This window comes from Trichosurus vulpecula, chromosome 8 (assembly GCF_011100635.1).
Source record: "Trichosurus vulpecula isolate mTriVul1 chromosome 8, mTriVul1.pri, whole genome shotgun sequence".
Taxonomy (NCBI): domain Eukaryota; kingdom Metazoa; phylum Chordata; class Mammalia; order Diprotodontia; family Phalangeridae; genus Trichosurus; species Trichosurus vulpecula.
The window spans coordinates 141,367,997-141,382,146 of record NC_050580.1 but is presented as its reverse complement, the minus strand read 5'-3'; the positions used below and the strand labels follow the sequence as shown (position 1 = coordinate 141,382,146).

Sequence of the window (14,150 nt, the reverse complement as noted above, 5' to 3'; positions counted from 1 at the left end):
TCTGCCTTTCAAGGCATTTTTCTCCTCATTGGCTTTTTGGAGCTCTTTTGCCATTTGAGTTAGTCTATTTTTTAAGGTGTTGTTTTCTTCAGTGTATTTTTCAGTATTTTTGGGGTCTCCTTTAGCAAGTCATTGACTTGTTTTTCATGGTTTTCTCACATCCTTCTCATTTTTCTTCCCAATTTTTCCTCTACTTCTCTAACTTGCCTTTCCAAATCCTTTTTGAGCTCTTCCATGGCCTGAGACCAGTTCATGTTTTTCTTGGAGGCTTTTGATGTAAGCTCTTTGACTTTGTTGACTTCTTCAGTCTGTATGTTTTGGTCTTCTTTGTCATCAAAAAAAGATTCCAAAGTCTGAGACAGAATCTGAGTGCGTTTTCCCTGCCTGGCCATGTTCCCAGCCAACTTATTTGACCCTTGAGTTTTTGTTGGGATATGACTGCTTGTAGAGTAGTTGAGGGCAGGGACTATCTCAATTTTGTATTGATATTCCCAGAACCTATCACAATGTTTGGAATACAGCAAGAACTTAATAAATACTTGATTTATTGATTGACTAATCTACCTTCTACCCCCTCTCCATTTTTTAATCCTTTCTCTTCTTATTACCAGCACTAGATATCCCATCTGCTGGCAGAATTTGCTTTTCCTCATTATGTCTCATTGAGGCAACTGGTGGTGCCATGGATAGAGTGCTTGGTCTCTGTCAGGAAGGACTACATTCAAATCCAGTCTCAGATACATAGTATCTATGTGGACAAGTAACTTAAAGTCTGTTTGCCCCAGTCTTCTCAGCTGTAAAATGGTGATAATAGCAGCACCTGCTTCAACAGGTTGTTGTATCAAATAATATCTGTAAAGAAAAAAAGTGGGGGGGTGTGGCTTACCACAAAGTACTTGACACATGGTAGGCAATATACAAATGTTTATTCCATTCTTCTTCCCTTCATTATAGTTAACTGGCTGAGAAGATGATCCTTCCTCCAAGGGATCCAGCTGTACAATCCATTGGATTGTTTGAATTTATTGTATCACTTCAAGGGTTCAGTGGCCCTTCTTTCTTCTTTTCTCTTTGTTCACCTTCAAGCTCCCAACACAGGTTAGGATTTCTGTCTGTCTTGATATAATATTTATTTTTTTTAAGTTTCCCTCTCAAAACACTTCTGTTTTATAAAGGAAACTCAAAGAACAAAGAAGAATTCCTCTAAACCTTTGGCCTTTACTTCTAGCGTGGCACCAACCCGAGTACTTGCTGATTGGCCCTGGAAGAAATAGGAATGTTGCATGGTCCCTTTTAGGTCACTAAAATATTCCCCTTGCCCTTAGACTCACTGAAGCAAAGGTCCTTAAATATCCAAGGCTTTTGCTGCTAAATGCTAGTACAGACTGCCTGTTTATCTTTCTTATTTACCACGTTTGGGGCTCTGCCATTGGGAACTCCTTAGTGAGGCTCCTTTTATAGCCATCTTCCTGATCCACTTTTTCTGGGTCTTTCTTGCCCCTTTCCCTTTATTTGATGCTACTTGTTCAGGCCCATTTCACCTACAAATAGCAAACTACAGCTGTCTTCAACTTTTAGGTGAAATTTTCCAAAGAAATTTATCTCTTGGCTGTTTCCAGGCTCTTCTTTTCTCCTCTTTTATTTTAATGTCAATCAGATAACAGATACCATCTACTTGCATCTTGCCTCCTCCTTGTGCTAGTTTCTTTTGGGTGACTTTGTGATACACAAAAGATGTGTTAATATGAAGAGTGAGGAGAAACTTTTTTTTTAAAATGTGATTAATCAATACTCTGATTCAAGGATCCTTTGGGCTGAATCATGTCTTTAGAAACATAAATAAACTGAGCTTTGTTTTAGACTCAATCTTAGGATTCATGGTATAAGATCACCCTATATGGAAGGTATCCTCAACAAAAGGCCTTTCTAATTCTTTATAGGATCACCATATCAGAGTAGGAAGGGACCTCAAAGACCATATAGTTTAACTGATAGCAGGACTCAAAAACTCTCTGCAATATTGGTACCAAGTGGTTGTTATTATTAAGCTCAAGGCACTCTGTTGAGAAAGATTCCACTGCTTCTTGAAACAATCTATTCTTGTTAGGAAGTTTTCCCTGACATCAATCCTTAGTCAACTTTTTTGCAACTTAAGTTGCTCCTAGTTCTGCCCTTACAGGCTAAGCAGAAGCAATTTAATCCCACTCTTTCACACAGCAATCCTTCATATACTTGAACTTAGCTATCATGCATGCTCTTAATCTCCACCCTCCAACCAAATCTTTTCTCCAAGCTAAACATTCCAAATTCATTTAGTTGATTCTTTTTTTTTTCATTTTTTTATTTAATATATTTAGTTTTCAGCATTGATTTTCACAAGAGTTTGAATTACAAATTTTCTCCCCATTTCTACCCTCGCCCCCCACTCCAAGGTGGCATATATTCTGGTTGCCCTGTTCCCCAGTGAGCCCTCCCTTCTGTCACCCCACTCCCCTCCCATCCCCTTTTCCCTTTCTTTCTTTTAGGGCAAGATAAATTTCTACACCCCATTGCCCGTGTATCTTATTTTCTAGTTGCATGCAAAAACTTTTTTTTTGAACATCTGTTTTTAAAACTTTCAGTTCCAAATTCTCTCCCCTCTTCCCTTCCCACTCGCCCTCCCTAAGAAGTCAAGCAATTCAACAAAGGCCACATGTGTATCATTATGTATAACCCTTCCACAATACTCACGTTGTGAAAGACTGACTCTATTTTGCTCCTTCCTAACCTATCCCCCTTTATTGAATTTTCTCCCTTGACCCTGTCCCCTTTTGAAAGTGTTTGTTTTTGATTACCTCCACCCCCATCTGCCCTCCCTTCTATCATCCCCCCCTTTTTTATCTTCTTCTTCCCCCTTTTTTCCTGTGGGGTAAGTTACTCAATTGAGTATGTATGGTATTCCCTCCTCAAGTCAAATCTGATGAGAGCAAGATTCACTCATTCCCCCTCACCTGACTTCTCTTCCATTCCTACAGAACTGCTTTTTCTTGCCACTTGTATTCGAGATAATTTACGCCATTCTATCTCTCCCTATCTCCCTCTCTCAATATATTCTTCTCTCATCCTTTAATTTGATTTTATTTCTTTTAGATATCTTCCCTTCATCTTCAACTCACCCTGTGCCTGCTCTCGCTCTCTCTCTCTCTCTCTCTCTCTCTCTCTCTCTCTCTCTCTATATATATATATATATATACACATACATATATACATACATACACACTCACATATATATACATAAACATGTATATATATATATGTATGTGAATATTCCCTTCAGCTACCCTAATAGTGAGGTCTCATGAATGATACACATCATCTTTCCATGTAGGAATGTAAATAAAACAGTTCAACTTTAGTATGTCCCTTGCAATTTCTTTTTCTTGATTACCTTTTCATGCTTCTCTTGATTCTTGTGTTTGAAAGTCAAATTTTCTATTCAGCTCTGGTCTTTTCACTGAGAAAGCTTGAAAGTGTTCTATTTTATTGAAAGTCCATATTTTGCGTTGGAGCATGATACTCAGTTTTGCTGGGTAGGTGATTCTAGGTTTTAATCCTAGCTCCATTGACCTCCAGAATATCGTATTCCAAGCCCTTCGATTTCTTAATGTAGAAGCTGCTAGATCTTGGATTATTCTGATTGTGTTTCCACAATACTCAAATTGTTTCTTTCTGGTTGCTTGCAGCGTTTTCTCCTTGATCTGGGAGCTCTGGAATTTGGCAACAATGTTCCTAGGAGATTTCTTTTTGGGATCTATTTGAGGAGGTGATCTGTGGATTCTTTCAATTTCTATTTTGCCCTGTGGCTCTAGAATATCAGGGCAGTTCTCCTTGATAATTTCTTGAAAGATGATATCTAGGCTCTTTTTTTTGATCACGGCTTTTAGGTAGTCCAATAATTTTTAAATTATCTCTCCTGGATCTATTTTCCAGGTCAGTGGTTTTTTCCAATGAGATACTTGACATTGGCTTCCATTTTTTCATTCCTTTGGTTCTGTTTGATAATATCTTGATTTCTCATCAAGTCACTAGCTTCCACTTGCTCCAATCTAATTTTTAAGGTAGTATTTTCTTCAGTGGTCTTTTGGACCTCCTTTTCCATTTGGCTAATTCTGCCTTTCAAGGCATTTTTCTCCTCATTGGCTTTTTGGAGCTCTTTTGCCATTTGAGTTAGTCTATTTTTTAAGGTGTTGTTTTCTTCAGTGTATTTTTCAGTATTTTTGGGGTCTCCTTTAGCAAGTCATTGACTTGTTTTTCATGGTTTTCTCACATCCTTCTCATTTCTCTTCCCAATTTTTCCTCTACTTCTCTAACTTGCTTTTCTAAATCCTTTTTGAGCTCTTCCATGGCCTGAGACCAGTTCATGTTTTTCTTGGAGGCTTTTGATGTAAGCTCTTTGACTTTGTTGCCTTCTTCAGTCTGTATATTTTGGTCTTCTTTGTCACCAAAGTAAGATTCCAAAGTCCGAGACTGAATCTGGGTGCATTTTCGCTGCCTGGCCATATTCCCAACCAACTAACTTGACCCTTGAGTTTTTCAGTGGGGTATGACTGCTTGGAGACTAAGAGTTTTATGTTCCATGCTTGGGAGGATGCGCCAGCTCTGCCACATCAGCACTCCTCCTTCCCCAAGAACCCCCAACCCGGACTGGGCTTGGATCTTCAGCAGGCTGTTGCACTCCTGCTCTGATCTGCCACTTAATTCCTCCCACCAGGTGGGCCTGGGTCCTGAAGCAACTGCAGCTGAACTTCTGTAGCTGCCCCACCTCCGCTGCCCCTGGGGCAGTAGCCCAACCAGGAACTGCTTCCACTCCCGCAGCTTTTCCCACTAACCTTCTCTGTTGTCTTTGGTGTTTGTGGGTTGAGAAGTCTGGTAACTGCTGCAGCTCACTGATTCAGGGTGCTAGGGCCCGCTGTGCCTGACTCCTGGTCTGGTTGGTCTGTGCCGCCCACGCTGGACTCTGCTCCGCTCCACTCCGCTCCCAGCTCCATGTGGGGTAGACCTCACCCAGAGACCATCCAGGCTGTCCTGGGCTGGAGCCCTGCTTCCCTCTGCTCTTTTGTGGGTTCTGCAGTTCTAGAATTGGTTCAGAGCCATTTTTTATAGGTCTTTGGAGGGACTCGGTGGGGAGCTCATGCTAGTCCCTGCTTTTCAGCCACCATCTTGGCTCTGCCTGCATTTAGTTGATTCTTGTATGACTCAGTGCTCCATCTTGTCCATGTCCTTTCTAAAATATGATGATTAGAGCATAGTACTCCAGAAAGGATCTGCCCAGGGCAGAGTACAGTGATATTTCCGCCACCATTATTCTATACAGCCTAAAAACCCTTCCAATTGTCCTAAGAGACCTTCCATCCATCTTATTGCTCTTTAAAGCCATGATCTCCTTGTCCTCTATTGCCTTCCCTGCCAAAATTCTTGATCTTCATCCTCTATTTACTCCTTAACTCCTTACAAATTGTCTATTAGTCCCCTTACTCAAACTATCCTGTTGAAGGACACCAAAGATCTTCTAATCACCAAATCTCATCATCTTTTCTCAGTCCTCATCCCTATTGACAATGTTTACCACACCCTTCTTGAAACTCTCCCTTACCTTGGTTTCCATGACATACTAAGTTTTCTCTCTATGATTCTTGCCTTTTCTCCCTTCATTGGCTCCTTGTTCTCCCCAGATGATATGGTTAAATATAACCATGAGAGAGCAGCATAATTACCACTTAATTCCGCCTTCCTATGCAAAGTACACTCATCATTATCTGTGGGACACTAGTTAAATAACTCAGTATGACTGAAATGGTTCTGCTGTCTTAATGTTCACCTCCTGATGTTTTGGTCTTGGTTGCCTTCTCTTCTCTCTCTGCACTCTCTTTTCTGTCAATCTCATTTATATCTACAACTTCAACAATTATCTCTACTTGGATATTACTGAAATATTAAGCTCCAGCCCTGAACATTTGGAGGAATTTCAGTCTCCACATCCATCTCCACTCAGCACCTCAAACTTAATCCCCACTGACCATTATCTTATTCCCTTTAGAGGCAATTAGGTGGCATAATGAACAGCTAGGCGATGAAGTGGACAGAGCTCCCGGCTTGGAGTCAGGAAGACTCTTTTTCCTAAGTTCGAATTTGACCTCAGAAACTTATTAGCTATATGATTGAGCAAGTCACTTAGCCCTATTTGCCTCAGTTTCCTTATCTGCAAAATAAGCTGTAGAAGGAAATGGCAAACCATTCCAAAATCTTTGCCAAGAAAACCCCAAATGAGGTCACAAAGAATGGGACATGACAGAAAAGACTGAACAACAAATAGGTGGCATAACGGATAAAATGCTGGATTTGGAGTCAATAAGACTGGAGTTCAAATTCTGTCTTAGTTGCTTAATAGCTTTGTGACCCTGAGCAAGTCACTTAACCTCTGTCTGTTTTCTCTGTGTAAAAGGTGGATTAATAATGGCACCTACCTCCCAGGACTGTTATGATTATCAAATGAAATATTTAAAAAATGTTTTGCTAACCTTAAAGTGCTACCTACTACCACTATAACCGTTACCCCCCAAACAATTCTTCCTTCTTCCTTCCTTATTTCCCATACTAAATGAAAGAAAAATATTTATCAAGTGATTTCTATGTGTCAAGTGCTAGAGAAACAAATAGAAAAGTAAGATAGTTCCAGTGTTTCAGTTGGTTTGACTCTTCTGGCACATGACGCTTCTTGTCTCTCCCACAGGGTACCTTGCCTGCCCTGTGGTGGCGTCTGTTCACCAGTTGATATTGGCATTGTTGGTATTGAGGATGGATAGGTTCAAGGGAGTTTTCAATTCAGAGGGATATGGAGGTTCTACACCCCTCTAAGAAATGACTGCTATAAAGACATGATGAATCAATAATTTTTTTCATAAATAAAAGAAGGCTAGGCTGGAAGATCATTAAGGTAATTTTTTTCTAAAGTATGAATTTCATTTCAGGTTCTGCCACTTGCTAACCATTGTCCCTTTAGTTTTTTTGGGCCTCAGTCTCCTTATCTGCAAAGTGGGGATCATAATGCTTATACTACTTACCTTACAAGGTGATTGCGGATATTAAGAGAGATGATATGTTAGGAAGTGCTTTCTAAACTGAAAAGTGCTATATAAATATAAGAAGTCATGTGGCAGAAAAAAGTTTACTGTTGATTTACTGTTAATTGTTCTAACATTCTAATATTTGAGAATGTGGACAGATCGTGGAGAAAAGAGATTTTGACTTTCTTCTTCATCTTGCATGATGGTTATCATAGAGATTTTTTTAAAGGGGAAAGAAGGGAGTTTATTTGACAAAAAAGCTACACCTTATCTTTGAAAAGATGCACCATTCTCATACAAATACTTATTACCGGAATAAATGCTTTAATCAGATTGTCCTCCAGATACATATCATCAGGCAGCCTAAATTTAAGAGGAGTATAAGAACAATATTATAATTTATTCAGAGCCACTTTTATCACAAAGGGCAGATTAAGGAACTATTGGAAGAATAATGTACTTGTGCAATGAGACTGGACTTAAATCTCTCCCTACTAGTTTATGCAGTGGAGTCTGAGATCTGAGAGTTGGTGTGGCTTGGTCTCTACAATCGACATTTTTAATAAAGACACAAATGTAGAAATATGATATAACTTAACTCTCTCTTCCAAAAATAGTGAGCTAAGGAGACTGCCACTATGAAACCAAAAATTAAACACAATTAACATGTAAATGATTAAGTCATCCAATTTGATATTTCGGAGACTTGAAATAATACAAAATGCAACATGACATTCTGATGTGTGTGTCTGTGTGTCTGGTGGTGGTGGGAATTGTTGATGGTTGCATTTTTAATGTAATGTTCCTGGTGCCCAGACTTTTAAACTTTGTATGTACAAACGTTCACACATTTATATGTAAATATATTTCCTGGCTAGGTAGGCAATCAGAAACCATCTATTACAGGCAATGTAAGTTTATGACAACTAATTTGCTATTATCACAGCCAAAGTAATTTGGTCTATATTAATGTATTTTCAGTTCAATCAAGCACATAGTGATTGGACGTGACACTTTGAGAAAAATTCTAAGCAGTAGTTTTACCAACTCGAACCAAGATATTTATTGGAACAGTTTATTCAAATTGATGTATTTTTATTATAGGCAAATAATCATCACTTCCTCAAACAAGTGTCATTTGGTCTTGGTACTTTATAATTAATTTATGTCTGTCCATTTTATGTTCTCATAACCCTGAAGGGATTCCATCTCCCACTGCTACCATATTAACATATTTCATTACATAGCCGCCAACTCCATAGGTTCATCTGTATAACCACACAATGTGATTTATCAGGTTTAAAGCCCATCTTCAATTCTTAAACATCAGAAGTGGAGAAAAGGGCATGGCTGTCTAGACAGTGTGGTGGGAAGTTCCCAACCACAGTCCAACTTCCAGTAAAGGTCATGCAATCCTTCATTTACTGTAGCTAATGAACCTAGTTTCAGGAAGGTCTGGGGACCTCCAAACATGGCTTTTGGAGTTTTGTTTAGACAGTGAAATAACCCATTGCATTTGACTGAGAAGGCTAGAGTTCTTACAGATCTAGAAGACTATGATTTGAGTGTGTGAAGTCATTTGGACTTTGATCCAAACTGTTCCCTGCTACACATGCTGAACGTACACACTCTCGCAATCAACCCAGGTCCACAAGCTAATTAGAGGAGGAGGGTATTTGCTTATTTTGTCAGAAGGAGAAAGAGGAGCTGAGGGACACAAGGTTCAGGGAAAGCCCCTAAACTCAGTCTGGGCATTGGCTGGAGAATGAAGAAATATAAAGATCATATACCCAGCCCTTACTTTCTACTGTTCCTAAGCCAGTCTTGGGAAATGGGGTAGCTGCTAGGAGACTAAACTGGATCTTGGTCAATGTTTTATGTAATGTAGGAGGCATCCCGATGCATAGATAGTTATAAGAGTTAAAAATGGAGTTATAACCAGAGAGCAACATTCTATCAGCATTTTTTAAGTGAACAGGGTTCTATGCTAATTTCAATTTGGTTTCTCACAAATAAAAATTCTTGGGATGGTAACAGCTCCAGTTTCTTAGGGTACAGATTGGGTTTTTATAACTTCTCAGGCCCCCTTAAAGCACAGCCAACGTAAGCATTTTGTGGCATTTTAGGATAGATAAGCAAAACCTTTCACAAGAGAGGTACATGTAGAGGAATGAGGAATTATTCAAGGGAGAAAAGGAGGGCAGTATTTGTAATGTAACCTGCAGGATTTATTATCAGAATGAGAAAATATTCAAGGACAGGAAAGAAGAGAAGGTGACCAAACCCTTTTGCAACTGTTAAAGTAGTCTGTTTGATTTAAGCAAACAGGCTTGAGGTAACCACTAAGAGAAAGTTACAAGCATGTCTCTTATCTAAGGATAACAAATAGTTTTACATTAGTGGATGAGATCTTCTGCTTTAACATGTCCTTGTAGAGGTTGCTATATTTTATTTCTGCCTTAATTCCTATCTTCCATGGCTTACTATCTGCCTTGGCTTACTGGTAAAGCTTTCCCCAGAGACTGTTTTTGTAAGATAATGCCTTAAGAGAGATAATATATGTAAAGTCCTTTGCAAACCTTAATGCTCAGTGATTATCATGATGATTCAAGATCACACTGATTTCTCATTTTGAACCCTTTTTATACTTCAACTGTTAAGGCAGTTCAGAAATTTATTGTTCTATAATTGCTTCAAGTATGTTGGTTTTATCTCAACTGGATTATAAACTCCTTGGTGGTCCCTTCAAGACCTAGATTCCTATATGTGATCTGTGACAGGTAGGGACAGTTTCATATATTTCTCTGTCACTACCACAACAAGCAAATGCTAGGAATATGCTCAATAAATCCTTGATTCATCAATCAGTTCTGAGATTAAGTATTTAGATTTGCCACCTGGCTTGCAAGATGTGCTTTACATATTACTCAGAGTGTCTTTTGGTGCTTTCATTAACTTCTGCTTTATTCATCATGGGATGAATTGTAATCTTGGTTAAATGAGTACATTCTGTTAACATACGAGATGAAAAATATAGCTTAATGCCTTTCCTTGTGGGAAGAACCCTGAAATATCAGTTGGTCATTTAGTCTGATTCTGATTGGGATCTATTTTTCACATATGTCTTACTATAACTATGAGTCTGAGTTTTCTTTTTCATTGTTTATAGGTTTGCAACAGTTTAGAACAGCCAAGGAAACAGCAGCGTTCTGATCTCAATGGACCAGTCGACAATAACAATATGCAAGAGGTAATTTCATTAGGGGATAGAGTTCTGGGCCATGTTTTTAGGCTAATGATGGTTGGTAAATTTTCAATATTGGTCAAGCTTATTGTTCAACACTTTTACCACTTGAAACCATGGATATCTATCTGATGGATGGAGTAGGACTGTGATGTAAGCTTAGGCTTCTGGGAGGGTCTGAACAAGTCAAGTTTTGTTCCAGGAAAGGAATTCATATTGGAAGAGTAAAAGAAAATTCTTACCATATAATTAGAAGTAGAGACAGGTTGGTGTAATGGGTAGGACAGCTTGGATTAAAGAAGTCAACAGTAGAAGTCTTACCTCTGAAATATGGACTCTCTGTTACCTGGGACGAGTACTTGATGTCTCAGTTCCTTAGGTAAAGTTCCAAGATAAGAAGTTGCTCATCTACATGTTGGGAGGTTGTCTCAACACTGGGAACTCCTATATTGAAGAAATCTTAGTGTACATACACACACAAATATTAGAATCAGAAAGTATACTTGTATATAATAGCATTATTTGATCCTGATTCTATAGCATACCTCTGGGAGCATCAATTCAGATTATGAGGTCCAGAGAAAGGATACAACCTGTCATATTATTGTTACTGTTCAGTCCTTTATGTACTTGACCCCATTTGGGGTTTTCTTGGCAAAGATACTGGAGTTGTTACTTCCTTCTCCAGCATGTTTTACAGATGAGACAACTGAGGCAAACAAGGTTAAGTGACTTGCCCAGGGCCACACAGCTAAGTAAGTGCCCAATTATTACACAGATAGTAAGTAGCAGAACTAAGATTAGAACCCAGATTTTCTTACCCCAAATTTCAATTTATTCACGATGTGACACACAGCTTCTTACCATATGTTCAATGTTACTCTTCTAAACTAACAAAAAAAGTTTGTCTTTCCTATCTTAAAATTGTTTATAAACCAATGTCAATCATACGTAGCCTATTAACTGTATAGCTTTAAACTTTTTTGTACTTCAGTGACCTTATCTGTTAAATGAGGGAGTTGGACATTATGATCTCTAGGTTTCCTTTCAGCTCTAAAATTCCATAAGTTGTCATTACACTATCAAACATTTACCCTTGGTTTTGGCTCCCTGATTTTAAAACCATTATGATTTTACACTGAGTACCCATATCTTACAATATAGGCGCTCAAACATTCATCCCCTATGGGAGTCAATGAACCATGTACCTCAGCTGAGCATGATATTCCTCAAGTTGGACTAATTTTTGTGTAGCTAATCTCTAGGTAATGCTAACCACCGATTTTAATTTCTAAACACTCTCATTGTCTTATATGATATAAAATAAGTCTTCTTTACTTATTATTGTTCTGTTTTTAATATTTCCAAACAGACAAAGAAAGTGGCTTCATTTCCGAGTTTTGTTGCTGGTAAGTGATTTGGCACTACATCATTTTGTAACAAAATAATCATTTTATTTTCCTTCTTTAAAGGGTTATTAAGAAAATGTAACTCAAATATTAATAAAATGCTCTAATAAGGTACAATGTAGGGGCATTTAATTTGTATAGCAATGCTTAGCCTACTTATTGGAGCTGTTCCATTCGTTGTTATGGTTTTTTTTAATATAAAGAAAACTAGCAGTCTGACTCACTTAATTGTTACCTAGCTAATCATGCCATGTGCCAGCACTGATGATTGATTTAATGAAATGAAATGCTTTTGCTTGAAAGCAGTTAATTGTATGACAACAGTTTTGATCCCAGTGGCTATAATTGCATCCAAATTCACAATCCTGTTGTTTTTCGCACTGACATTCTTGTGTTAATTGTTTTTCCATCCTTTCTTTTTCTTCACATTCAAATGTAGATGAACAGCAGTGCTCTGTGGCTCAATTTCATAAGCAAAGTAGAGCCCATTTTAATTGGAATAGGTAGATGGAGCCTTCTTTGGGGATAGAAAGAGTACGTATCTACTTACTAGCTAAGCTCTAAGCCTTGGCAAACATACTTCTTACACCCTCTTGATGCTACTTTCAGGATCTTTGAAGGTTTGTTTCTGGCTCTAAAATATGAGCTTAAGCAGCCAGGGGAAAGTTCACCTCTACCACCAGGAACACGACTTATGTTAGAATATAATAAAACCTTCTGATTTCACTTATTTTATTGCCAGCACCATGCCATTGGCAGGGGAGGGCAGCTCAGTTGTGTGGGCTTGTCATTTCTGTGTCAATTATCTATGGGGCTGAGGTAAGTTGGTTCTCAGATAAGATTATTTGATGGTCTTGCTATCCTGAAATACCTAGGATCTTGCCCCATACTAGTTTCCTTCCCCAGTTTAAACAAAGATTGTATTAAACTGAATTCCTTAATTGCCTCTCCTTAGTAATAAACCTGAATTAATCATACTTTCTCCTTTATCTCTTTGAACTTGGGCAGACTTTCTCTACCCAGTCTGGTCCTCTGAGAGTCTTAGCTATGAGATGAGAACTCAGAGATTGTCTGCATCCACATTGAATGACCGCCAAGAGGCATTACATTTGACAGAGTTGCCAATTACTTGTTAATGAGTCCTAAATGAAGGTAAATCAAATCTACTCCTTTTTAAGCAGATGACAGCAGAGGAGGTATGACTCTGATTCCCAAACCATCCTACAGGCCCCAGGGGGTTTAGATGGGAGGAAACTAAAATGAACTTAGTAAAGGGAAAGAAAAGTACATATTTTTAAAAAAAGTTTCAAATCTCATTGAATTTTTTTTTAGTTATCTAAAAATATTCTGTTAGTAAGAAAGATTGTTTTCAAATAATAAAATTATGCTTGGTGTTTAGAGGGAGCTTTATAATCCTTAGAATACTGTACAAATCAAGTTACCGTCTGAAAATAATCAAGAATTAGTTAAGTGTTCATAATTCATGACATCTTTTTCTTCCATGACTCTGATTTAAATAATACTGGTGGTGTGGTTTGGTAGAGCTGGAAATATATTTGATGTGGGGTGAGAACACCTCATTTCAAATCTTGGATCTATTGCTCATTACCTATGTGCCCTTGGGCAAATCACTTAACCTCTCTAGGCCTCAATTTTTCATTTGGACTAAAAATTATGAAACCAGTGACGTTTTTGTTTGTTTCCCTCCCCCACAAATTCCTAGTCCAATCCATAAACTCCTTTCCCCATGACAACATTCTTCTACCGATCATACTCTGACCCTAGATAATCAGTGTGTTTGTGTTCTTCCCCAGGACCTCCATGCTATGGTATTTAATCCAGGCTATAGCATGGACAATTTTCTACTTTCAAAACTTGCCTTTCCTGTTATAGTCTTAAGGGGGTCTTCCTCTCCACTAGCCCTCACTAAAAAGGTAATCTGATTATAGCTAGAACTTATATAATTTACATTTACAAAAAATTTTACATGTACGATCTCATTTGATTCTCATAATTGTCCTGTGAGAGAAGTGCTATTGTTACTCTCACTTTATAAACAAAGAAACTGAGGCTAGCAGTGACTTGCCCAGGGTAACGATATGAGTCAGTCTTTCTATCATGCTCCTATCCTACTCCTTTCTACATGTCAGGATAAGCATGGAGTCCCAGAATAAGTAGTCCTTCCTTTTTTTTAATCCCTCTGCCTGAGCCAAAGGAACTATAAACAAACAATTCAGGGAAATGTGTGCCTACACATTCTGATTTACCAGATCTCTCTAACTTTTGATCCTCCTGAGTCCTGGAGTTTTGGATCTATTGGCATAGATCCAATATTATAAATCCATCGTTTACTTTCAGATAGAAAACAGAGACATATAGAGCTTGGATGGCTTG

General features: G+C 38.3%; 1 protein-coding gene across 1 annotated transcript in view; it reads left to right on the top strand.

Moving 5' to 3' along the window:
• The window catches only part of APBA2 (amyloid beta precursor protein binding family A member 2), a 208,120-nt gene that overhangs the window by 104,275 nt on the left and 89,695 nt on the right, over positions 1-14,150 (top strand). Inside the window, exons 3-4 of the mRNA XM_036736849.1 lie at positions 10,273-10,353; positions 11,720-11,756. Of these exons, the coding sequence (XP_036592744.1) occupies positions 10,273-10,353; positions 11,720-11,756 (118 nt within the window). The remainder of the gene's footprint in view (positions 1-10,272; positions 10,354-11,719; positions 11,757-14,150) is intronic.